This window comes from Manis javanica, chromosome 1, assembly GCF_040802235.1.
Source record: "Manis javanica isolate MJ-LG chromosome 1, MJ_LKY, whole genome shotgun sequence".
Classification (NCBI taxonomy): Eukaryota; Metazoa; Chordata; class Mammalia; order Pholidota; family Manidae; genus Manis; species Manis javanica.
The window spans coordinates 220,431,635-220,457,858 of NC_133156.1; the positions used below are offsets into that span (position 1 = coordinate 220,431,635).

At 46.4% G+C, this 26,224-nt stretch overlaps 1 protein-coding gene across 2 annotated transcripts in view; it reads right to left on the minus strand.

Annotated features, from left to right (window-relative positions):
* The window catches only part of PLB1 (phospholipase B1), a 115,012-nt gene that overhangs the window by 48,997 nt on the left and 39,791 nt on the right, over positions 1-26,224 (minus strand). For both annotated transcript variants that reach the window (XM_073214923.1, XM_073214930.1), the window contains exons 15-25: positions 25,090-25,161; positions 24,419-24,493; positions 23,003-23,066; positions 15,658-15,716; positions 14,548-14,621; positions 13,056-13,099; positions 8,495-8,603; positions 5,742-5,793; positions 5,316-5,396; positions 2,366-2,431; positions 1,918-2,018 (exon numbers count right to left, since the gene is read on the minus strand). In XM_073214923.1, the coding sequence (XP_073071024.1) occupies positions 1,918-2,018; positions 2,366-2,431; positions 5,316-5,396; positions 5,742-5,793; positions 8,495-8,603; positions 13,056-13,099; positions 14,548-14,621; positions 15,658-15,716; positions 23,003-23,066; positions 24,419-24,493; positions 25,090-25,161 (797 nt within the window). The remainder of the gene's footprint in view (positions 1-1,917; positions 2,019-2,365; positions 2,432-5,315; positions 5,397-5,741; positions 5,794-8,494; positions 8,604-13,055; positions 13,100-14,547; positions 14,622-15,657; positions 15,717-23,002; positions 23,067-24,418; positions 24,494-25,089; positions 25,162-26,224) is intronic.

The window sequence follows — 26,224 nt, forward strand, 5'->3', positions numbered from 1 at the left end:
TCTGCATGCATGATGCAGAAACATGGGCTTGAGACGTGGAACATATTTAACTCGCAGGCATCAGAAGGCTGTGCTAATAGCTGCCTGGCTAACCCGTCAACTGTACCAGATGAAGCTAAAAGGATTTCCCAGGCCTGGATTTGCTTGTGAGAATGAAATAATTACTTCTTTCAACATCTGCAGGAATGACTTTCATGGAGCTGAGTTCTGTGAGGACAGTCTGAGGACAGTGCAGTACAGATAGAGCGCGCTTCCTTTGAAATAAAGTGATAATAATACTAATGGCGAACACATATTGACTGTTTGCTGAGTCAGGAGCTTTATGGGTATGAACTTGTTTAAGCATCTTAGCTATGCAAGAAGTTGTATTCTCATCCTCATTTTATAGATAAGAAAATTAAGGCTCAAGGTCACATGGATGCTGAGTGTGAGAGCCAGGACCTGCACTCAAGCCTGGCTGGTGTGAACCTGAGTTCATCATCCCTAGTTAATCTGCATCTGTCCAGTCTGTCAATCTGCAGATCTGGGCTTTTGGTCCAGGGGGATGAGGCGACAATAGTGTGGATTCTGTACCACCAAGGGAAGCCCAACCACTGAGACAGAACAGAGGAGAGGCAGGGAGTGCAGAGGAGAGACAGAGCAGCGAGAGGCAGCAGGACAAGACGTCCCTGATGCTGCCTGATCTGGTAGTCAGAGACTTGACCATCTCCGATCTGAGAGCAGACCTGGCAAATGCCAGCTCTGAACATTTAGCTTTAATAGTTGAAAAACTCTGCAGTGATGGGTAGTAGGAGTTTTGGGGGAGCTGCTCTGAAATGGAATGACAGACTGAAACCTGTGTGGCCCAGTGACTGGAGGAAGCGGGAGCCAGGGGAAGAGTCAGTGGCTGACACCAGCTGTGTCTGGAGGTGTGTCATCCAGCAGCCATCCTCTCTCTGCCCACAGTGACCTCAGGCCTTCCCAAGCAGACCCGTGCAATCTGGGGCCCCAGGTGAGGTTTGGCATGGATCTTCAGGGGAGCAGCCAAGATACCCTTAATTTCCAAGAGCAAATCTGACCCTTGTGAATTATTCATCCAGTCATTCAGCAAACAGCCAGGGAGTCCCCAAGCTGTGCTAGCAGTGGGGCTGTGCCCAGGGCTGTGGGGGAGAGGCCCATGAGTAAGTACCACACGATGTGCTCGGGGCTAGGAGAGGGGCCATAGGGAGCTACAGAGCTGTGGGGAGGGGGGTTATCAGCACGGTGACCTGGTCTGATGGTCCAGAGGAGGCCTGGTAGGAATGGGTTAGGAGGAGGTCTTCCTCCTGAGGCTCGTGGAGATGCGTAATAGCAGAGAGGGAGCTACGTCTGTCTGCCTCTGGAGACTGAGGATGCAGGAGGCCTCCCAGGGGCCTCCCCGGGACCGGGGCTCTGTGTTCTTGGGGGAAAACTATCCTCTAGACCGATTCTGATTTGATCACCCTCTTGTCTAGCAAGTGGCATCAGCCCTGCATTTGTGAAAGCCCAGCCTGGAGCACCCACACCAAAGTGAAGCTCCCTCTGTTCTGGAGATGGGCCTCTGGGTGGGCTGGGCAGGGCGGGAAGCTCAGGGCGCCCTGGGAAGTAGGCTCAGCAGCGGCCAGGGAGCCAGGTCCACTCCACCCCTCAGGCTTGTTGTCTCTTCTCGCCTGGAGGACTGAAGGGTGTCTGAGCTGCCACCACAATGGAAGTGGGCTGGGTTGTAGGGCACGCCCCAAAGGTAGCTAAGGCCACATTGGGGTTGCAGAAGCCCTGGGACATCCCCTCCACTTGGCCTTGTCAGGTTAGAAAATGGGGTGGTCGCAGCATGCCTCACACCCTTAGGTCTCCTAGTGCATCGGTCCCTTTCTGCTAGGGGCCCTGGCCCTTTGGGGAACAACAGGGAAGCTTCCATCCCACCTGAGGATTATCCTCGGGCAGCTGACTTTCTTCTCCAGGTAGAGCTGCCTCAGGTTGATGATCTCCAGCACCTTCACCAGGTTCACAAATGCCCGAGGAACCTGAACAAAGGCAAGGTCACTCCCCACGCAGGTCAAAGCTGGGCGGTTCCCGTCTCTCACCAGGGCCCAGGGCCAGCTCCTTCTGCAGATGTCAGGTCTGTGGCCCCTCATCTCATCTGGCCCGTGCCACTTCCTTCGTCCCAGCCTCCTCCCTCCCCTCCGTGCCCCATCAACACCTACGTGTTCAGATGCTGGGACCCGCCTGACAGCATGGTCAGGGCGGGTCTCCGGGGAAAGGGGGCTTGGCAGGGAGGTCTCAGCAGGCAGCCGAGCTGCCTCCAGGCTATCTGAGGCCCCAGTAGAAGGACTGTGTGAGCTGCTCAGAGCCACATGGCCCAGGCATGTACCTCAGCGTGGAGGATGTCCAGAGCCTTCCCAATGTTGTCCACAAAGTTCTGGGGAGAATAATGGACCTGTGGGAAGAGGAAATGTCTGACACCATTCATCACCCAGCCTCTCTGCAGACCAGGGCTGCTTCCTCTCTTGGGCCCCCTCCTTCCTGTGTTTCAGGTAGACTGGGCAGCACTGAAACATAGGTTTGCCTCGGGGGCCCCAGCCTCCATACCAACTCCACCATCCCTGGGCTGTGACCCTCAGGGAAACACTCTTTCTTCTGCACGGAGCTATGGAAAGCCCTGAATCCACTTCACAGTGACTAGATAAAGGGCTTCAGCTAAAGCACATCACACCTCTGGACCCCTCTAAGGTGGGGTGGTGGAGCAGTTGACCTTTCTGTGGTCCTAGGCCCTGACCTCCTCTGCCTAGGGCCCCCTGCGCCTGGGCGCCCACAGCCCAATCAGATCACCTGAGGAGGTGAGAGATCGTAAGAGGAAGGGGCAATTCCGTCTCTGAAGTCCAAACACATTTTAATGGTTATTTCTGCTGATTTTGATACTCATGGTTCCTAAACTTTTTTAAAGCAAAAGATTCATTTCTCTGAATGAGATCTAACCAAGAACACTGCTCTACCAAACCAATCAAAGCTGCAGCGCTCAAGAAGTGGGGTGAGGCCCGAGGTCCCACTTCCCTTCCACCCTGCCCCAGCAGCCTGAGGCCCCACTGCAGGATGTTCACATCACAGCTTGGAAACCCCAGGGCCCCAGTGACTCTGATGCCAGGAAAGTAGGCTGTGAAGGGCCTGGGGGCAGGGTCGCTTCTTGAGGCAAGGACTCCAGGGGCACAGCAAGACTGACCGCTTCCTAAACTTTGCTCTGTTGGTCTTTTTGCCTGACAAACATCCCCATCTTGAAGCCCCAGCTGGAAAATCCCCTGCTCTGTGTAAACCTCTGGCACCCCCCATCTCCATGTCAAATTCCATGGCAGTTCTGACTTCTGTGAGCTTCACTAGAGCCACGTGGGGTGTTTTCCATACTTAGTCTGTTCCTTGAGGACAGAGCCTATGTTTCATTCATCTCTAAGCACCTAGTATAGTGCCTGGCATATAAGACATGCCCAGCAAATGATACTAGAAACAGACAACGTTCTGTTTATCAGAAAACACTGTAAACAAAATTAAATGGAAAACAACAAATAGGCAACATATTTGACAAAGGGGGAGTATGCTTAATAGAAGGGGTTTTTCCAAATCAGTCAGAAAAAAATAAATACCTTAACGGAAAATGGCCAATAAGCATAGTATAGAATTTGTCTAAAGGCGAAATTTGCATGAGCATTAAGCAAGGGAAATAAAAGTTTATTACTACCTGGTAATCAAATAAATGCACATATGCAAAACAAGAAAAATTTTTTCATTTCAGATTAGCAACTACTAAATAACATACATTGCTGATACAGTGTGGGGAAACAGGCATAACTGGTACAGCTATCTTGGGAGCAATTTGGCAATATGTACTCGAAGCCTTAAAAATGTGCAATCACCAAAAAATAAGATGAATGGATATATGTTAAAATTGCAAAATGTTAGCTGTAAAATCTAGGTGGTGGGTATATGGGCCTTTCCTACACTATACTCTAAATATCTCAGTATGTTTGGAAATTTTCATTAAAAACACTGGGGGAAATGTACGCATTGTTTTGCTTAAAAATCTTACTACTTAGAATATATACCAGGAAACAATTATACCTGTACATGAAGATGGATGTTTACACTGGTGTTATTTATAATAGGCATAAGCAGATGTAATGTAAGCTTAGTATCCAATAATTGGGAATAATTAAGTAAATTATGGCCAATCTATAATTGTAGGTTATATAGAATCATTAAGAATTATTTTTGTAGAAGAATAAATATTGGCATGGGCATATCCTCCCAATGTATCACTATTGAAAAAAGAAGATTACCAGACTATTTTCTAACTGACACTATTTTTTCAACAATGACAAAGCAATGTTTCCATATTCACAGAAAATGTTAGAGAGATGTTTATCAAAGTGATGTTAACCATAGCCTTTCTGGATGTTGTAATCATGGAGAATATTTTTTTCTCTTTCCTTGGTGTGTTTCCTGTGTGTACTGCTCGTAAAGTAAAAAAAAAAACAACAACAACAAAAACCCCCAAACTATTATTTTCAAAGTCAGCTAAATTGAACATAGAAGAGGTACAGGCTTGCCAGCACAGGCAGATGAGGCAGAAGCTCCAAGGAGGCTGATCCGGGCTTCAGACAAAGAAATACTACAAGACAAAACTTTGCACCTGCTCATAATACTGAGTAGGGCTACCTAGCAAATTAAAGGGCTGCCTGTGGCTAAGATGTTCAGCTGCCACTGGCTTCTAGGGAAGACATTTCTGCTACAGCTGGGACTGTTCAGTATGGCTGGAGGGGTTTCTTCCAGATCAGAGATTCTGGAGTTCCAGGAGGAAGCCCTCTACTCACAGGGCAGAAAGCCTGGCTTTTGGATTTCCCATCAGCCCAGGATGACTTGGCTCCAACTTTACCTAAATGCCTGCATTAGGAAATCAACTTTTCTGGACAAGTGACAGTGTTAAGGTGGAGACAGTTAGGCAGTTCAATCCTGGAGAAAGGTGCTGACTGATAAAGACCTATAAAGATATACCAGGTTTTTCTAGATCATTGGAATGTTATCTTTGTTTCTAGAATGATATGATCAGGTTCCCTTGATTGGAAACCTTATCAGGATCAATCTCATAACCAGTTCTGCTTGTCCTGTTGAATCTTTCCCCAGAGGTGAATGCCCTCTGGGTCTTAGGGTTCATCCTAGGCTAGATCCATGCCAGATCACAAGCCCCAAGTCCCCACCCAGCCTCACAGCTCCAGTGACCTTGGGTGGAAATCCTTCCCTGGGAGGAGTCTTGAGTTAAGGGCCTGGTGACTTACTGGGTCATCGCAGAAATCGCAGAGGTCGTTGCCTCCTATAAACAGGGTTATTATCTTCCAATCTTCCTGGAAATTGATCTTCTAAAATGAAAATAGGAAACGAACAAGTAAATGCCTTGTCCCAGAGGCAAGTCAAGGAAAATACAGAGTGCTGAGTGTTGGCAGCAGTGTGTCCCCACATGCTGGAAGGTTTAGTGGGTGTTAGTATTTTCTGCTTTTTGGTTTTGGGGTCCTAAGGTCATAAGTCACAGGTAGTAGATGCTTAATCTTTCTTTTTTCTTAAGGAAGACTCTTGGTCTTCCACATGGCCCTGTCCTCCCCACAAAGATGAGACCCCTCTATCTCCATGGATTTCTCCTGCCCACTTCCTGTTCGGGGGAGTTCTACCCATCAAGTTGTCCCAGGTGGGACCTCCCCCAGACTTGCCATGTCATTCTTCATCAGATCCACCAGCTTTCTGGCCTGAACAGGTAAATCCCTGTGGGCACACACAAGAAGTCATGTGAGGGGCAGGAACAGTGGAGCTGGGGCAGGGAGCGGATCTCGCGGAGAGAGCAGGAATCAAATGTGGGCAGCAAAGTGCTGGACTGAAGACCACGGTCCTGTCACAAAGCTCCTTTCCATTCAGTCTCCACTGGGGGTGGGCTGGGGGTGGCTGTGCTCTGGGAAGGCCAGAGCACTCCGCATAGGAGCGGGGACTGTCACTGCAATGTTTCCTGATTGGTGGAGTTGATCACATACTTCTCTTTCTCTTCCAAGCCAGGTTCATTTAGAGCAAAGAGGCTGCAGGTGAGGGTCTCATGCCATGTATGGCTCAGCATGAGCTCATTTCTGCAGGTGCCATGACCTCAGCCTCAAGGTGACACAGTTGAGTCAGACATATCAGACTTTCACATTTAGTTGCCTCTAGCTACCTATGGAATGTGACTTTAAGTCCTCAGTTCAAAAAAAACTGCAAACATGGAGGTAAACCCCATCATAGAGAGTCATCAGGACCAGTCAATTAGAGGAGCAAAGCAACCCCATCGAGAGAGGGAGAGGCATTATTGGTGCCAGACAGCATGGGTTGGAATCCTAGTTCAACCACTGACCAGGGTGAGACCTTGGCAAAGTACTGAACCTTGCAGATTGTTGTGTTTTTTTCCTCTGTAGGTTAGGGATGGTAAGCATACCTTCCTTACAGAGTTTCTGGGTAGCTTACATCAGGTGCCCATAAGGAAGAGCACATGGTGAGCATCCTTATTAGCAATAACCTGCTGACTGATTCCTGCCACCATCACCAGCACTGTCACCACCACCACCATCACCTGGACAGTGCCTAGCAGGAAACGTTAGTGGTCATTTCTTCCACTCTTAACTGTTAGTCTATCCGATCTAGTCTTAGTCATAGTAGACTAAGTAGACTACCTAACAGAGTATCAGAAAACCTAGGTGGGAATTTTAGGGTAAACCACTCAATTTCTTTGAGTTTAAGTTTTCTCATCTGCAAGTCTGAAGTTAGGTGGGCAGCTGTTCTTCCTATGGACCAGAGTGTAGGGATGATCACTCGAGCTCTCTGGGCCTCCTATCACCATGGAGAAAACGTGGGCAGGTGACCCTCTGCTCTATCCATCTCACAGCCACTGTCCAGAACACAAGGATGGAGAAACATGAAGGTATTTTGTGGTTGTACCTGCTGTATGCATATGAGGGGCTATTACAGGACCTGGGGTCAAGCCTGCAGGGCACAAGCACACATGTTCGACACATTGTTCGGGCCCCCAATTGTGCTACAGTTTCTTCACCTGTAATGTGGGAATCACGAACCCTAGCTTTTCCCCACAATGCGGGATGTGCTTGAACAAATGGATTACTTATACAAAGGAGCACAAGGCCTGAGGGAAAGCTGGGAAGAAATCCAGGGCCGGATGAATCACACTGTGTTTGGTTGCGCTCATGCGCTCGACTAAGGTTTCGCTCTTGGATGCCTTCCTGACCTAATCATGCTTAGAACTGCCTCTGCTCATACACCACGAGCTGACAGATGCTTGGAAAGCAGCAAAATTATGGTTAGACTAAAGCAAGCCAACAATTTTAAGTAGTATGTCCATAGCCTTTCACCTCTCCTCCACCAAAAGGAAAATGAAACCACAGAATTCATTATGAAATCGATCAGGTTTTGTAGGATCTCTGCTTTGGATGATCTATCAGCTTTCCTGTTGTGACTGAATGGGTTACTTGGGCGGCTCGCGGATTCCAGAAGGTGTTGAGAGCTAGGAGAATGATGTCCAGGGATCTAGGAACCAACACACAGGAATCCCTGGGAGCGGGTGGTGAAGTGAGGTTTGTGATTATTCTGGAAGGAAAACAGGGTTAAGAAACAGAAAGGATCTTTCTATTTCTTTTTCCTAGATTGAGCAAGGTATTCACTTGTTCTCTGACCAGGTAGTAAACCTGAGGGAGCACTCAGGGCCCTGGGATTGTGGGGAGAAACGGAGCAGCAGGACCCAGGAAAGCCAATCCTGCTCTTGGGAGCCTGGCACTCAGGACCCATGGGCCGCAACACGGCCGTGGCCTTGCTCACTAAGTGTTCTCCAGGTGGGTCCTGCAGCCCTGCTGCTGGCACTGCTCTCCTGACCCAGTATGTGTGCACCAGGCTTTCACATTCAGCGTGGCCTCGGCCCTCACAGCCACTCCTTAGGGCAGGTCCCCAGTCAGCCGCATTCTTTAGAGGCTAAGCTTAGGGAGACCAGCAGGAAAGCCAGCCTGGGACTCAGGGACCCCCCTTAGGCCTGGAGCTCTTCCACACCCCAGGAAGGCTGCCCCCAAAGCAAGTCTGAGGAAGGGAGGGAGAAGGCGACACGAAAGGCCATTCAGAGTGATAAGAACTGGGACTCCGAGTGGGATCTTCTCACGGCTCACTCTCTTGGGTGGACATGAGATTGGTAGAGGAGGCAGGGAAACGTGCTCACTGCATATACCTGGCATTGGAGTCAACTGACTAGTAGGGCAGACTAGTAGGTTTCTGTGTCCCCCAGCAACGGACACCCCCCAGAGAGCCCCCCCAGCCCCAGTGTTTGACTCTCAGACCCCTCCCCTGGACCAGCTCCCCTGCCTTCAGCACACTCTCCAGTCTAGGCCAAGCCCCTGAGCAGGTCCCCAGAGGACCAGTGCGGTTCTCCCAAGGCTCCCCTGCTCACTCAGCTCGGTCTCCTGCCACAGCCTGGTTCAGGAAGGCTCCAGGGCTGTTCTGTGTCCCGGTGCCAACAGAGAAGCCTTTCAGGGAAGGGCTGAATTCCCGGAGGATGTCTGGAAATACAAGGAAGAGATGCACTTAGTCACATTCCTTCGATTAGTGCCAATGGGTGTTGGGAACAAAGCAGAGCCCCCACCCCAAAGCCCTGATCTTCCTGTGCACTCAGCACAGAAGGAACGTGTCCAGCAGGTTGAGGCTTAGCCACCTGGGCAGCAGACCAGGAGCTTACGGAATTATGTCAAATGACCGTGAGTCTGAGCTAGGTGCTTCTCTCATGCAGTTTTTTTTTTTTCTGAGTATACAATAGCTTTATTGAAATGTAATCTACATATTATAAATTCACCTATTTCAAGTACAGTGCAGTAGATGTTATATATTCATACAGTTGTGCAACTGTACAACCACAGGCAAATTTAGAACATTTTCATCATCCCAAAAAGCAGCCCCATCATCCCCTGGCTGTCACTCCCTGTGCCCTCCAACCCTCTGGTGAGTACTAACCTTTCTCTCCATAGGTGTGCTTATTCTGGACATGTCATATAAATGGAATCATTTATATGATAACACAACAGTGTCTTTTCTCCCTGGCTTCTTTCACTTAGTTTCAGTTCAGTGTTTTCAGTGTTCATCCATGTTGTGGAATGTATCAGCACTTCATTCCTTTTTATAGCCAACTAATATCCCACTGTATGGATATACCACATTTTATTTCTCCATTCATCAGCTGAGGGACATTTGGATTGTTCCCACTTTTTTGAATTATTATGAATAATGCTGCTTTGAACACTTGGGTACTAGTTTTTGTATGGATTTCTCATGGATAGAATTCCACTCCACCTAGGAGTGGAATTACTGGGTCATATGGTAACTCTGTTTAACCTTCTCAAAACTTACAGCCTTTTCTCCAAAGCAGCTGTACCTCTGTACATTCCCATCACACTAGTGTATGATGGTTTCAACTTCTGCATATTCACACTAGTACCTGTTATTTGTCTTTTTTTATTATAACCACTCTAGTGGATGTGACATCATTATATCATTGTGGTTTGATTTACATTCATGGTTACTGATACTGAGCATCTTTTCATGTATTTCTTGGTTATTTGTATATATTTGGAGAAATGTCTAGTCAGATTCTTTGCCCATTTTTAATTGGGTTATTTGTCATAATAGAGTTGTAATAGTTCTTTGTATTTTCTAGATACAAGTTTCTATCAGATATATGATTTGCAGATATTTTCTCCCACTCTTTCGGTTGTCTTTTTACTTTCTTGATGGTATCCTTTGAAGCTCAAAAGTGTTTACTTTTGTCCAATTTACCTATTTTTTCTTTTGTTGCTTGTCTTTTATGTCATATCTATGAAGTCTTTTTTTTTTAACCCAAGGGCATTAAGATTTGCTTCTACATTTTCTTCTAAGTGTGAGTTTTTGCTCTTATATTTAGATGTATGATACAATTTGGGATGAATTTTTATATATGGTATGAGGTAGGGGTCCAACTCATTCTTTTTAATGTAGCTATCCAGTTATCCCAGCACTGTTTATTGAAAAGACTATTATCTCCCCATTGAATGGTCTTGGCACCCATGTTAAAAATGAGTTAACTGTAAATATGAGAGTTTATTTCTGGACTCTATTCTATTGATCTATATGGCTATCCTTATGTCAGTACCACACTGCCTTGATTATTATTGCTGGACTTGGTCTACTAGTATTTTGTTGATGATTTCTGAATATATATTCAAAAGAAATTCTGCTCTGTAGTTTTCTTTCCTTGTGATGTCTTTGCCTTATTCTGGTATAAGGTAATACTGGTCTCACTGATTGAATTGGGAAGTATTCCCTCTTCCATTTTTGGAGGAGAAGTTTGTGAAGAACTGATATTAATTATTGCTAAGTGTCTGAGAGGATTCACCAGTAAAACCAGAAAAGCCTAGGCTTTCTCTGATGGGAAGTCTAAAAATTACTAATTCAATCTCTTTGCTTGTTATAAATTGATTTGGATTTTCTATTTCTTTTTTAATTAATTTCAGTAATTTGTGTCTTTCTAGATATCTGTCCATTTGATTTAAGTTATCTAATTTATTGGCATGCAGTTGTTCAAACCAGTCTCTTAAAATCCTTTCTATTTCTATAGTAATGTCTCCTCTTTCACTCCTGATTTTGAGGCTCTCTTCCTGCACCCCACCTTGGCCAGCTTAGCTAAAGTCTTGTTAACTTTGTTGACCTTTTCAATCTCATGCATTCTAATGCCTTTATCACACTGGGACTATACTTGACCTTTCACTTTTCCATCACCCCAACTTGGCTGAGAACTCCTAAGAGAGGGTCTATATATACTTCAAAGCTTCATGTATGCTAAATAAATGTTATGGACTGAAGTACGAATAACCCAAAGTTCAGACTGGCTAGGACAGTTATTAAAGTCATATAGTTAGTGAGAATAGAATTTCAGGCTAGAACCCTGGTCTCTCAGCTCCAACACAGGGAACTTTCCCCTCTCCCATGATCTACGATGAAGTGGGAAAGGAACTGGTTGGGTATCAGCCTGGTCTTTTGGGCATCGTGCCATCCAGCACTGTGCTCTCTAGAACCAAACATTGCTGCAGGGCCTACGCAACAAAGATGGATTGAACTCATTCCTGGTGGTTTTGGGGACATTGTGTCAATGGATGGAAATTGCTCTGATTTCTACTCAATGGAAGGGAGAGAAGTGAAATCACTAGATCTATTTGAGAATGGAATGGATTGTCCTAGGCTCCCCATCACTGGAGGAATCCAGCACAGGCTAGCTAGCTACTTCTCAGGAAAGCCACAGAAAGGCACTTACCATTGGAAAGGGCGAAAACTTGTTGGTGATTGCAGTTATCTCTATGAGGAAATTTCCATCCCCTTTCCTTACATGAGGAATTCTAGTTCTTTAAGCTCCTTTTCAGAAGGTAGAGTTAACAGACTTCTTAGGTATTTTCAGCTGAACTCATACATGGCGATACTTACTGGTACGTGTCTGTCTTTAGGGAGACATGTCCCCAAAGAGACTGGTGATATCACCAGGGCAGGGACATTGGCTCATTCTCCTATTTCCCAAGCACCTGGCACTGGCGAATTGCTGGATTGAATTGAATATGGAGTTGAGCTGAGATTCTGTTCTGACCCTCTGTTACTGTAAGTTTTCTAAAACATTTCTATGTAGTTATTTCCTGGTGGATTATTCATCCACTACAATCAAACTATCTTCACAACTCTAGTAAGGAAGAGTCTGAACAGCAATGTAACATTGCTGGGCTAAGTGTATTGGGGAGTCCATCTGAGGGGTGACATGGTCTCAATCCTTTGTAAGCCACTTCAGTGAAAGATCTTGAGCCAGATGACTACAATCACCTTCCCCACACTAATGGCATGGGAATCAGAGAGCTCAGTGAGCTGTTGTATGTGCCAGGCCAGCTCACTGCCCATCAGTCACACTCACAAAAGCAACCCAAACAAGCTCCTAGCAAATAGACAAGCTTAATTACAGCTCTTATGGGTAAACCTAGAAATAAGACAGGGTAGTTGGGCCACAGAACTGCACCTACTTAAATTCAACAGGATTTGTAAATAGCAAAACCAGATAACATACATGAAATCCAATTAGCTCTGCCCAGGTAGAGATTAGGACATCTCTATCATCAAAGTCTTGGTGATTTAAAGCCCAAATAATTTCTTAGCTTCTAAAGATATATTATACAAAGGGATAATTTCAAAACAAGTAAATAAGAATTGGGACCAATTAAATTCCTCTCAGGCAAAATTCTTAGCCAGAAGACTTTAAGGTAAAAGAATTCAATTGTAACACTCTTTGCATGTGTACTTTAAGAGCAAGCATTGTGATGTGTACACACTAAGGAAAGCAAAAAGATTAAGGCAAGGCAGTTCAGAGAAAGTAATCAGGCTTAAAAAAACCATTCCTAGCAGGTTTTTGGTGAAGTAATTCAGGAAAACGTTGGGCCCCAAATACGGCTGTGCTTGCGCAGCCTTAACAAAGTAACTCCATCTCTTTCTGCTGCAGCAGCAGCATTTCTCAAAGCGACACACAGAAAGAAACCCAATGTCCTTGTATGCAATGTAGCCTAAAGCGGTCCAAGCCTCCGTCAGTGCCTCCGGGAAAGGTATTCTGCTCAGAATGGCAGGCACAGCAGAAATGGAGTCCCTTTCCTTACTTGAATCATTTCTTAATTATGACTTGCACTAAGATTTGGCCTGAGCTCTCTTTTCTTCTCTTACTCTCTTCCTGCCTTAGACAAATGCAGTTTCTCTTAAAATAAAAAAGAAATCTCCAAGGCTAATTTAATCACTCTCCAGAAGCAGAGCAGATCCACCGCCTCAGAGGAGCAGCGCCCCCTGCCGAACGCGGCTGTCTCCTGCCGCCGGTTTCCTGCCAAGCCTGCGGCCGCCGCCAAGGGGAGCTGCAGAAACGCGCAGGGCGCCGCGCGCCCGCCGAAGCCCCCGAGGGAGGGCGTACTCACTCGCCAGGGTGGTGACGCTGCTGAGGTTGTGATCGCCGCCGCCGCTGTTGTGGGAACGAAAAAGAAAACGAATGTTGAGAATGCCAGCGACGCCGAAACGCCTCGGGCGCTACCTTTCTCCTGAGAAACACCCTAGGATCTTGGAGCTTGCCTTTTCCTTAATTAGTTCAGTAGAAAAACTGAAAAAGGAACCAGAATACAGAGAGCCACTCCTCTCCCTCCACAAACCAGAACATCCCAATAAGAAACTAATTTAAATGGTCATGGCTGACGTTGATTTTTAACCTGGAGCACCGACACTGGGGCAGGGGAACCGAGTGGGTGCTCTTCACCCTGTCTTCCCAAAGGAAGGCGACCGACCCTTCTCTGGACACCCAGCCGGGCTTTGCCCAGGTGAGCCACTGCAGCTGTGCACTGTTAAGCTGAAAAACAGTGAAAAAAGCCTTGCCCTCACCGTTCTCTTCCTGTGTGGCTTGGGAAAACCTGTTTTTAAAGGGTATCTTCTGGAGAACGACCCATCTTCCAAGCCACTTCTGAAATTCCAGGGAAATCAAAGTTGGATGGGTTTCTAGGCGTGAAAATATGCAACATTCCAGACTTTATTGGATTTCCTGCTTTTTCTTATCCCCTCACTTTCTGCCAAGTCCATCTGGGATCATTTAAAAGGTTCTCCAAATGTTTGGGGTTTAACTCTGTGCAGCATCGTGAGGGAGGGTTCAGCACCCAGCTTCAAGCTGGTGCCAGAGCTGCCAGATTCCAGGCTGAGCAAACAGCAGACCTGCCCTTGTGGCAGCCTGGACTTGACCACAGCCAGGGCAGGAACAAGCCGGCACGGAGCAACACAGGAGGAAAAATGCACCAGATTAGGGGGTCAGAAGCCATCTGCTCTACTTCTTGCTCTTTTACCATCTAGCTGTGTGGTTTTAGAAAGGTTAGCTGTCCCTTGTGAGCCTTGCTTTCTCATCTGTAAAATAAAGGCCCTTTAATAATGATGCTAGCTACCATTTATGCACACAGTGTGTCAGGCACTGTGCTGAGTGCTTAAAGTCTCTCTAATCCTCATAGTGGTGCTCAGACAGTATTACCCCTGCGTTAAAGATAAGGAGAGAAGCTCAGAGAGCTTAAGTAACTTGCCCAAGGTCACACAGAGCTGGGCAACTAGGGTTCAGACACAAGTCTGGTTCCACAGGACACTGCCTGCCTCTGAGATTACTCTCCAGAGGGAGAAATGGAAGCTAGAGAAGCTTTTCCAACCCAAGTGTTTACGTCGTTTCTCCCCAGACTCCTCTTGCTCAAGTCTCAGCTCTTGTTTGGGGGAATGTAGTGGTTTAGGGAAGATGATAAATACCTTCCTCAAATTGAGCAGCTGTTTCTCATGGAAAAGCTCTAGGTGGCTCACCCTGTGCTAGAGGAATTACTTCCTGCGATGCCCACGGGTCTCCCCCTCCTTGCAGTGAAGTGGTCTTCAGGCCCTTGCCATGCCCTCACTCACCTCCAGGACAGGCCTCGATACTGAGTCAAGACGTCCAAGACGTTCCCAGGTTTGGACCCGGCCCCATTACCAGCCTGCGAGGAACAACAAGGGGCTGAGTTTCCCTGCCTGCTGGCCAGAGGGTCCCTGTCCTTTTCCTGGCTGGGGAGTCCTGGGCATGCTCTGGAATCTGGAGCCTAGACAGCACCCCATCTTGATGTACCTCCTGACTTTTCAGAGATGAGTGAGATCCCCTACTGGGAATCCTGGCCTGGCATCACCCTAGGAAGCCCTGCCGGGACCAGGATCAGGTGATACTAGGCTAGCAAGAGTGCTCTGAAAATTAGACTGCTGTGTCCATTTTTCAAAAGGACACATTTCAGGTTCCTGTTTTCCTCATTTTTAAAAAAGTTGTAAAGCATATTATAATCCTTTTATAGCAATATATCTCAGGTAGGTACAGTTGCCTAAAGCATGTTATTTCTGGGTGGGGCCATTCCAAAGGTCATGCCAATGGCTGGTCTCCCAGGCAGGCAGGGGGAGGGTTGACCTCCATGAGAGGACCCCCGCCCCCACCAGGGCGGGATCCCTGCTTTCTGGTGACAGTCCCCTGCTACCCGCCAGGTAGTTTGCACTGAAAGGGCTGCCCCAGGAAGTCCTGAGCAGCCATGCAGATCCTGGATGGCTCATCCCAGCGCCTCTTCAAGGAGACCAGAGGCTTGGCGGTGGGGGGTATGGGGCCACGCCCAGCAGGAAGGGGCTGGGCTAAGCCAAGGACCTGCCTGTTTTCCCAGAGGGTTAGGAGCAGTAGGGCCTTTGGGATGAAGGGACCCCGTCCAGGGTCACGCACACTGACAGGCTGTGTGATTTGGGTAGGTCACTGCCATCACAGAGGCTTCCTCTGGGGTCCCCCACTTCCTTCTCACTCCAGTGTTGGGAGAGGAATGCTGAGTTAGCATGGACATGGGAAAACATGACGGGCAAGGTATGCTGGGGTCCATGGTGGCAGTGGAGAGGGGAGGGCCCAGAGATTGGGTGGGAGATGGCGACGTTTGAGAGCCAGGAGTGAGATTCTCATATTAATCCAGGTCCCCCCTGCTGGCCGTCCCGCGTGCAGTCAGGGCGGCTCACCGTGAGAGAGTCCCCCAGGGCTCCGAGCACCTTGATGTCAGCCAGCTTCAGCCTGTGAACTGAGAATGCAAGAGGCAGTGAGTGGAAGCTCGGGGTTCCCACTCCCCTCAAAATAAATGAAGATCTTCCAGGAAAACCGAAAGTCCGTTTAGACAGCAATTCCTCTTGGACAAACATTAAAATGCTGCCCTTACCCAGCTCAGCAGTAGCAGCCTAGAGCCTGCTGGCCAGTCTCTACCCTGGGCACCTGGAAGGCGGAGAAGCTCAGAGGTGAGTCTGCAGGTGGCTGCTGATGCCACAAGGTGAGCAGTTCCCCTCAGGGCAGGAAATAGCCCCAGGCAATGGGATCAGGGGGTAAGGAAGGAATATTGGTGGAGATGCAGCCAATACTTAATCTATTCTAGGATCTGCTGATATCTGGGATAAAATATATCATCCTGTTTTTAAAATCAATAAAATTCACATAACATGAAATTAACCATTTTTAAAGTCAACACTTCAGTGGCATTTAGTATATTTGCAGTGCTGCACAGCCATGACCTCTGTCTAGCTCCAAAACATTCTCACTGACCTCAGAGGAGACCCATACCCATTAAGCAGTCCCTCCCCACTCCCCCCGGCCCTGATAACCAGTAATCTGCTTTCTGTCTATAAGTTTACCTATTCCAGATATTTCCTATATATGCAATCACACAACATGGGAACTTTTGTGTCTGGCTTCTTCCACTTTGCATGTTTTCAGGGTTCACCCATGTTGCGGCACCGGCCATATTTCATTCCTTTTTATGGCAGAATAATATTCTGCTGTATGGCCATACCAATTTTGTTTATCCATTCATCTGCTGATGGACATTTGGATTATTTCCATCTTTTGCTACTGTGAGTAGTGCTATGAACATTCCTGTACAAGTATGTATTCAAATGCCTGTTTCCAGTTATTTTGTGTATGTGCTGACTGAGTAGAATTGGTGGGTCATATGATGGATAAACTTATGTTTAACTTTCTGAGGAACCATCAAAGTGTTTTCCCAGCCTGCCTCTGTTTGGTCATCTCTGTAGTTTAAGCACCTACCACACAGCTGTTTACTCATATGACAAACGTATTGGCCACCGAACAGTGGCTGCATGCTCTGAGGTCTACACAGTGATCAGAGATGGTGAGTGCCCTCAAGAAGCTCACAGGCTAAGGAGGAAATGAGAAACACCCATAGGCTTAATAACTCAGGCATATAAACACTATGAGGGGGATAAGCCGATGGGAGGTTCTGGAGCTGGAGGATTTACCCCTGGGGTGGGGGGACGGTGTGGTGGGTGGTTCAGAGCAGTCTTCATGGAGAAGGTCATCTGAACTCAGTATGTGGTGAAATAAGAATGGGGGAGAACAAGCATGGTGACAGAGAGAAAAGCATAGGGCAGATGCAGTGGGGCGAAGTGTCTGATGTCTGTGAAGATTACATACTTGTATAGTTTGGCTTAAGTGAAGGATCAAAGAGGGACAAACAAACAAAAAATAATGTTGGAAAGGTAGGTTAGGGCCACAGGCCTGGCTAACAGTGTAGGACGGCAACATGAATATTGCTATACACAAACAACTGCTTGCATACATATGTCTGTAGTCTATCCACCCCATCACCCTGTACACACATGACATGGATTCAGGTGCATTTTTAGGACAACACCTAAAATCCCTTATGCCAAATGTAGCTCTGTCCCTTCAAAACACAGGCTTGCCTCCCAGCCCCCTAATATCTCCCACCCCCGCCAGAGCACCTTGCTCCCAGAGCCACCCCAACTTTGCCACAGTGTCGTCTTCCCTTCAGGTGTGCCTTCCACTGTCCTCAGTCGTGCCATGTGGCACTACATTGTCAAAAGCTTTTACGCCTTGGAAGAGGTCTAAGATAGTTTATGCCAGGGGGTGGCCCACTACTCCAGGGGCGAAGAAGCCCACCATCTCCGTGGGCCATTGTTTATGTTGAATCAAGGGAAACTTGTCTGCAAGGACGCTTTCTTGACAATCCTTCTCTGCCAAGTCACTCACTAAAACTTGCAGTGAAACAGAAAGGACAAGATGCTTTCAACCCAGTTGGACTATTTATAGTTCACCTCACCCGTCAACATCCGAGTCGTGGTCCTTCCTGTGTGGGGAGCCTGTTCCTCCACAGAGGGAGCAGTGCCCAGAGGGATCTCTAGGTCCTGGCTCCTTCCATGGAGATATCTTGTCTACCTGACTTCCATGCTCTCTGCAGATGCAGAACCACCATTCTCACTGAGGATTTGCTCTCATTGGAAAAGTAAAAGTCCCTGCCCCTTCTTATGATAGCATGCGAGCGAAGACATTCATAGTTGTGAATGTGTGCATGCAAAATGCATAGATTAGTAGTCCTCCAATTTGGGCATGCATCAGGATCATTTGGAGAGCTTGATAAAACACAGATGGTTGGCCCCCACCCTCAGAGTTTCTGCTTTAGTAGGTCTGGGGTGGGCCCAAGGATATGTGGTTAGAACAATAGCAAATCACAAAGCCAGCTGCACACATTAGCACACATCCACAGGGCTGCGCCTGAGAACTTAAAAATGACCTCTTCTCCAAGAAATCAGGCTATGAGTAAAAAAAGCAACAAAACAGAAAATAAGACCTCCTCCCCTCAACTCTAGAGGGTTTATTTTAGCTCCTGGTGATGACAGCCAATCACCACATTTTTGTTACCATAATGTGTAATACAGTGAGTTCTATGAACACTTGCCTTGGTGCAAAGGGTAGAGAGAATCTTTGGGGCCAGTAAGATGTGGATGAGATGGATAGATTTGCTTCAAAAGAACATTACAGTTTGTAAAGAGGCAGTTGAAACTGGCCATTCCTGTCTCCTAAATTTGTAGCAGACAGAAAGGAAAACACAGATATACATGCATGCATGCACGTCTACATCCGTGTGTGTGTGTGTATATGTGATGGTAGATTGATTTGGGGTGGGGTTGAGGTTCCCTTATCGGTCATCCTGAAGGATTCCCTGCAAGAGATGATAAACCAAGTGAGCCAAGCCTGCATGGGAGGCGTTTGACTCATCTGGGATTGTATTAAAATAGAGCCCATTGGTTTAATATTGCATAGACCTTGATTTGAGCTTTGTTAATATCAGCACATATGACAAAGACACAGCCTGGAAACACAGCAAAGCACTTTAGCAATTGCTCTCCTTGGAGAAAGAACTATTTAGAGATAAGATTAAATTTATGTGAGCTGATTAGCTAAACTTTATCTGGTACAAACTGTCCACTACTTTGAAAGAGGTTGATAATTACATCATTAACTCATTAAGATTTCTACAGAGGGGCCTCTTATCGGAAGGCCACCCAAATTATGGTGAAATATCACGAACAGTCAGAAAATGTAGACTATAGAATGGGGAGCTGCCCATTGTGCATGAAAAGTAACACACAGGAAGCAGACTTGACATCTTAGAGCTTGTCTCAAGTAACTCAATGATGTAAACCACCTGTGGCCATGATCTGAAAGGCCAACTTTCTCTCAGTTGCCGATTAGGGCTGCCCACTCGGTTTGCTCTCTGATTTTAGGGACTTATGTAAAGACATTTGCAGTGGTGGTAAACTGCTGGCACAAGGTTGGAACCTGGTGTCTGCCTTTGAAGTGCTTCAGTGTGTTTACGTGAAGAAATTCATGCCTTGCACATAGTAGGAATTCAAGAAATGTGCAATGTTGAGTTAAAGGCTAAGTAAGAGGCTCTGTATCAGACACTTTACAGCTCTCAAGCTTTAAGGATGGAAACTTTGGGGAGGGGAGTTCTCATTTATCCAAGCGCCTTGGGGTGAGTTTGAACTTAGTAGGCTGGCCCTGCCTAGGGACAAGCAGGCTGTTACTCCTTGTAGGGTGTATTTCCTAGTCACAGGCTCATTAAGTCACAAGATGCAGAAGCAGGTGGTAACTATAGAAAGAGCATCAGGTTCTACACTGGACATGGCGCTGTCGGCTCACGCTGACATGAAACCCTGGTAATCACCCAGTGCTACAATTTGTCCATTTTTTTATACTCGCTTTTGAATAGCTCATTTTAGTCAAATGGGTAAAATAAATGACATCAGGGACTAAGAAAGGAATCGATGGTTTAAAATAAATGAATGAACTGCTCTGATTCATACTGTTGGTGACAGTGGCATATAATTAGCTTTGTGGACCCTTATTTTCGAATACTATCAATTTTTCCCTCTGCATAGAATTAGCAGCGGGACTTCAAGACAGCCAGCTTGAGGAGACAGCCAACAGCCGTGTTCCCTCTGGCTCCTTATTGCTACTTTCTTGTTTGCAAAATGCTACTCCTTTCTTCACTGGGGAAACCTTAAGTCAGCTACCTGGCCCAATGTATTTTTCTTAGTTTTCCCATCTATGTTCAGGATAGGGCCAGGGAGTAATAATATAAAATGAGGCAAGTATTTATGAAGTTATAAAGCCCATAGGAGATAGTACTCAGGAAACTTCACTTACGCACTCACTGACCAGGGAGAAAAAACTGGAAACTTTTCTTTATTTACCTGCCAAATGCTAACTGGTTATAAAAAGTTACTTCCATTGACTCTATATATCTCACCCCAAAGCCCCGTAGACAAATGTCAGAGGCACATCACCTGTGGGCTACAGATGGAATGGGAGTGACACAGGCTGCCAGGGGCCATGGTCTGTGGATGAAGGCAGGGCTACTGCAAACATCACTTTTGGTTAGCGAGGTGTATCTGTGCATTGGCATGAGAGAAGCACTAGAAAAGGAGACTACCACGAAGGTTTTGAAAATAACTCTGAAGGCAAAGCAGTTCTTTTATAAGATAGTCTTTGTGAAAAATTGTTTTAATGGAAGGCACATTGGTCTCGTTGATCTAGGTCTTTTTCAAGCCTGGGAATTGTTGATTTGCTGAATTGGAAATACTCCATAACTAAGATTAGTTCCACAGACACTTACTGGGCTCCTGCCTTGTGTTATTCACTGGGGGTATAAAGATAAAATGACCTGTTATTATAAGTACTGTTAAAAACAAAACAAAACAAAACAAACCACAGGCCCAAAGATGGAATCACTCCTGTTCATGGTCCTACATCAGCAAAATAAGACTTAATACCTAACTGTAGTTTCAGTGTCCCCCAGCAAGTAACCTTTAACCAGTCAACATGGAATTCCCTGGTCAGCACTCGGAAATTTAGACCCCTTCCATACCCCTTAAGAGGGCAACCCGGCCTAAAACAGTAGGTTCTCTTTAATAATTTCCTTTATTCCATTCCCTTTCTATCTTTAAAAACCTTTCTTTTTCTGCAGCTCAACAGAGCTCCCTTCTAACTTGCTGAGTGGAGTGCTGCCCAATTCCTATTATTGATTAACAGAGCCAATTAGATCTTTCAAATTTACTTGGTTGAATTTTTGTTATTCAACAGTATGCCTCAGATGCCTTCATCTCAATGGGAAATTGCAAACATGACCTCCGGAAGAGTGAAGGATCTCACAAGCAATACAACACTTATCAAGGGAAAATAGTAACACGGCCCTGTACTGAGTCCTGTTGCCTGCCCCAGTAGTCACGAGTATGGTTAAGATATCCAACTTAGATCATGCCCAGGAATGTTTTTCATGATCCAGTGAGCTGTGGCTATTTTCCTAAATGGCGCTTTTCAGGTGGGACTCAAGAGTGCAGGCCCAGCATTCATCTGCGCTGCCACCCCGTTGGAGAGAGTGAGAGTGTGGTTCCATGGGTGCTAGGCTAGGTCAAGGAGGCCTAATCTATCCATCTGCTTACTCAGACGGCTCCTATCACCAAGTATGTCAGATGTCAGGGTCTTGAGATTTCCTTGTGCTTACATCTTCTCGTGCCAATACACACAATAATCCTCAGGGTCAGGGAGTAAAGAAGAGGTTCACATTTTATCTGGTTTTTAGATGTTGAGATATGCTCTAATGGATTGCTCGGTTATCATTGTCATGATAGGAACATAATCTAGAGAGATTGCAAAATGCCTTATAAATCATCTTTTCAGAATGATAAGATTAAAAAGGGAATGGAGATCATTTTACTTTCAAATTCTCCCTCTCCCTTTCTGTACATCCATACCTATGTGTATACAAATACACATATATCTTTGAGTTTTTGCTGTAGGAGTGCCTATAAGTGAAGCTAGTAATTTGTTTCTGCTGCTAAAGTTCTGCTAGGAAACCAACCAATAGAAATGAGTTGTCACCAAGTACTTAGTCTAAAGACTAAATGTGTATTTGCAGGTGTATGTGTGCACATGATGTGTGATATCTTTATCACCTATTCCATTATTCTTCACCTTAGAACAAGAACCAGTTGTATACCAAGGTTTTGGTAAGAGGATTTTTAACTTACTTGCTGGTCATTTGGCTTAATTTGAGTGTGTAAAACTAGGACATGCATGAAGGACAGGTTGACACTTTTTCTACTAACACTCAACAACAGGAAACAACCCAAGTGCAAAGAGTTCCATCCTGAGAGATTCCTGCTAGGCACTATTACATCCTCAAACTTAATTTTCTATTCTTGGAAGACACATAGGAGGCATTCAACAATCATCTAATAAACGAATGAATGAGTGAAAAAAAAAATCAATGAACAAATGAGTCACCCTCCAGGACCAGCCATGGGAACCTAGCGTGCTGTTGCAGAAATGCTCCTGGGCTGTTTTAAGTTGTGAGGGTCATCAGATGACCCTTCCATGGCCACATACACACAGCCATCACCCCCAGGCTGGCTCATCTGGACGAAAAGGTTCAGCCCTTAGGCAGCCCCTTTTGGGGAAGGTCTCTGCCTCAAATATTCCACAAATCTCATTTTTATGGCCCAGCAACAGTCATTCTGGAAATACTGAGAAGCAGTAAAAATAACACATTTATAAGAGTGCATGCTTTCCTCCTCTGTAGTGTCTGTGCACTTCCTGCATAAGGCACTGACACGGAGCAGGGACTGGTTAGTTTTGCATCCTGCTTAGAGGTAGTTTTGTTTTTGGAGAACAAATTTACCTCAGCAAAGCTTAAAGGGAGGGACAGTGACATCAGCTCCCTCAGCTAATACTGTGCACTCTGCAGAATATGCCCTGGCACACAGCTAATGCTCAATAAATGCTTTCTGATAATGAATGGCTTTATCATATTTTAGTTACAGAATAATCCAACACAGGCATGAATTTACAAATACACCTCTAGAGCTATTTCTATTTGAAAAACCTCCCAGGTGAATCTCAGGTTGTGGGAAAGCCCATGTGATCTTACCGTTGCTCTTATTTTGATATTTCAGGCCTTCAAGGAGTTTAAAAATCACTTGTCAAGCCACGTACCTGAGGTGGGAACCGTGTCAGAGGGATCCTTGTCAGGGCACCTGACTTCCACTCCATCCCTAGCCTGAAATGAGACAGGGACGTGAGGAGAAATGGATCTTGCAACAGAGGAAATTGGGTGAGACATGGGGCCTCTATTGTGATAGAATCCTAAGTATCTTTTACGATTTACCCCTCTCCTTCAACACTCATATCCAAGTGTCTGCAACATCCTTTCCAAATGCCTCCAATCTCATCCCGTCTACTCAGCCTCACCCAGGCCTCTGTTCCTCCTCGCCTGAAATACTGCCGGAGTCACAGCATCGGTGCCTCAGGTCCTGTGGGCCTCCCCCACAGTGGGTACATAACAGGAGTCAGTAAATGTATCCTCAGGAAAGTACTGCTCCCACTTATCAGATGACAGATAATAATAGCAACACTTATATGGAAATTGTGGCATGCCAGATACTAATGCACATGCTTTATATTTACTAATTGATTGCAATTTAATAACTGTGAGACAAGACTGTGTTTATCACCATTTCCCAGATTTAAAAAAAACAAGGCACAGAGAGGGTAAGTACCTTGCGCACTGACACAGAGCCAGTGGGTGGAAGAGTCTGCATTTGAACTCAGAGCCAGCTCTCACCTTAAGGGGCCATGCTGCTTCTCAGGTGTGCTCATTGCTGAGACATTACTTAGAAAGTGTGGGACATGTTGGTGGAGCAAGAATCTGTCACACTGCATCTCTCAGGTTTTGCAGCAGGGGCTAAGGCCCTCCACTCTGCCTCCACCACCTGGAGGAAATCTCACCCTCTCTTATGCAATAGGGAGGCAGGGATGGCATGAGGACCAAGTTGGCCTCAACCCATATTGGTGCTCCAGTCCTCTGAGAACAAGGACATCAACTATTAAGTGCTCCTTGGTTCCTCAGAGGAATGCAGGGCACTATCTAATCCTGATAGCAAGCATCAGAGAAACACTCCTGAGATGAACGTAGTGCAAATGCCTCCAATCTCTTCCCTGCAGGTGGGGGCCAACTTCTGAGGCCCTCCAGTTGACCTGCTGCCAGGTTTCCGACTTCACCACATTGCTCTGCCTGTCCTTAACTTTCTTTTCAGATTAAGAGCTCAGATGAGTTTAAAAGGACTTGTCAAAATTTGGGAAAGGCCTGAAGAATCTTGTCTTTCATCAAAAATATGGGGGGGCAGGCAGTGCTGAGAACATCAAAGCACCAGTGAAGCCACAGGATGCAGGTTGCCAAGGCCATTCTAGAGGCAGAGGCCAAAGGGACAGCCACACACTTGATCCTTCACCCTCCCCAGGCCTGCCCAGGGGGCTCCAGGACATAAAGAACCACGTGGAAGATTCCAAAGACTCAGGAAGGGGTCCACCCTGGGTTCATGCACCTGTTTATCAATACCTCTCCATGCATACCTCAAGCTTCTCGTGGGGTTTTGGCAACCTGAGCAGGTAATTGCTGTTCCTGTAGGTGAACAGATAGGGTTTCTCCTGCAGAGAAAGGCAATGCATTATAACCATAACCCAGAAATCTGTGTCCTTTGATCATCAGGGTTTATCCTGCAATGCCTTTGGCAAATTTGAAGCATCATACCTTCCTTTAAATGATGCAAAATCATTCTTTGGCTTTCCTTCTCCATATGCCCACTAGTTCCCTGAAGGAGCTCATTAGTACTTTGAAATTTCCCATTTGCACTAGTCAGCATCTTTTGCTCTCCACTCAAGCTTCATGCTAACAAAGTACATATATTCCCATGAAAAGAGAACTTAATTTTTTTAAAGCTTCCTGGCAGCCAAGGCAAAGAGGTAAACTGGGTGAACTGTACCATTCTTACAGCCTAGTGACAAAAACTTACCAATTCACCAAGAAAGCCAAAAATCTGACTAGCATCAAATAATAAAAGGAATGTGAACCTTAGGTGTGCTAAGTATGCAAAACTGGGCCAGGATCAGAAGAACAGCATCAAAACTCGAATGGGGCTAATGTGTCAGCCAGATAGGACTTCACAGCAAAGCCCACTTCTTTGGGACCCCATCTCTTTCCCAACTCAGCAAGAGATTCTCTCCCCTGCCCAGTCCTTGCCTACCTGAGAGGGACATTTCACCAGCCTGCTCTCTTTTGCACTAAATGGTTCACCTTTCTGTCCTGCTGGCTCCATCTAGAAAAGAAGGTGATCTTTAGGAAAGTCTTGCACAGGTAGAAGCATCCTGGGGTGCCACCAAGAAAGAGTCATTAGTCCAGCGTTTCTCGGAGTGGGACCCTGAGCTAGCAGCATCAGTGTCACCTGGGGACACATGAGAAATGCTCATTTCCAGGCCCGTCCTCCACCTACTGAGTCAGAAGCTGGGGAGTGGGGGCCAGCGCTCTGCATTTTAACAAGTCCTCCAGGGGATTCTGACGCATGCTCCAGATGAAGCCCACTGCATGAGAGGAAAATGAAGGCAGCTGAAGAATGAGATGGGGAAGGGATTTTTTTAAAGTTGATTTTTAAGTGTTCACTTATACATATGTCAACACTTAAAAATTCAGTGGCTTTGAAAGATGGCAGGTTTCCTTTACATGTGCTATTTTCTACTGTTTGGGGACCTCATGTTCACTGTCAGCCCTGCTGCCCACAGGTGCTGGGCTCCTGTGGTAACTTTGTCCTTCACCTCCCCTTCCAAGGACCTTGACAGGGGACACAAGAGCAGCAGGCTGCGGGATGGAGTGCCCTGTGCGGCTCAGGCATGGGCCCTGCCAGCCTCCGTGAGGATTTTAGATTCTTCAGCAGTATCTTATCCCAGCACGTGTGCCAAGCAGAAGCAGCGAGGAAAGAACTTTAACCCTTCTTAGGATCCGCTCTTCTCTCAAGTGGACAGACTCAGATAATAGGGCGCAATTAACCTTTTGGAGAAGGAGTGTCATCTTTTAGTTCAAAGGCTGGAGGAGCAACTGGGTCCCCACCTTCTTTCAGTTTTATTGTGACGTGGACACTCCTAGAAACGGGAGCTTGCACCCAGATTGTCCAGGGCTGTTCTGAAAGCGGGCATTCAGGGGGCCTGGGTCAGCAGCCCAGGGCCAGTCTGGCTGCCTTCTCTTCTCTGATCTTCCAAGAATGTCCTCAGTAATAAAGTCTGGAGAGAAACACTAAGAGACCCACACATCCTAATGATTCTGGTAGAATGGATATAGCAGAGCCTGCTTTTTAAAGGACCTCAAAAAAGGAAAATTCATAGGTTTTC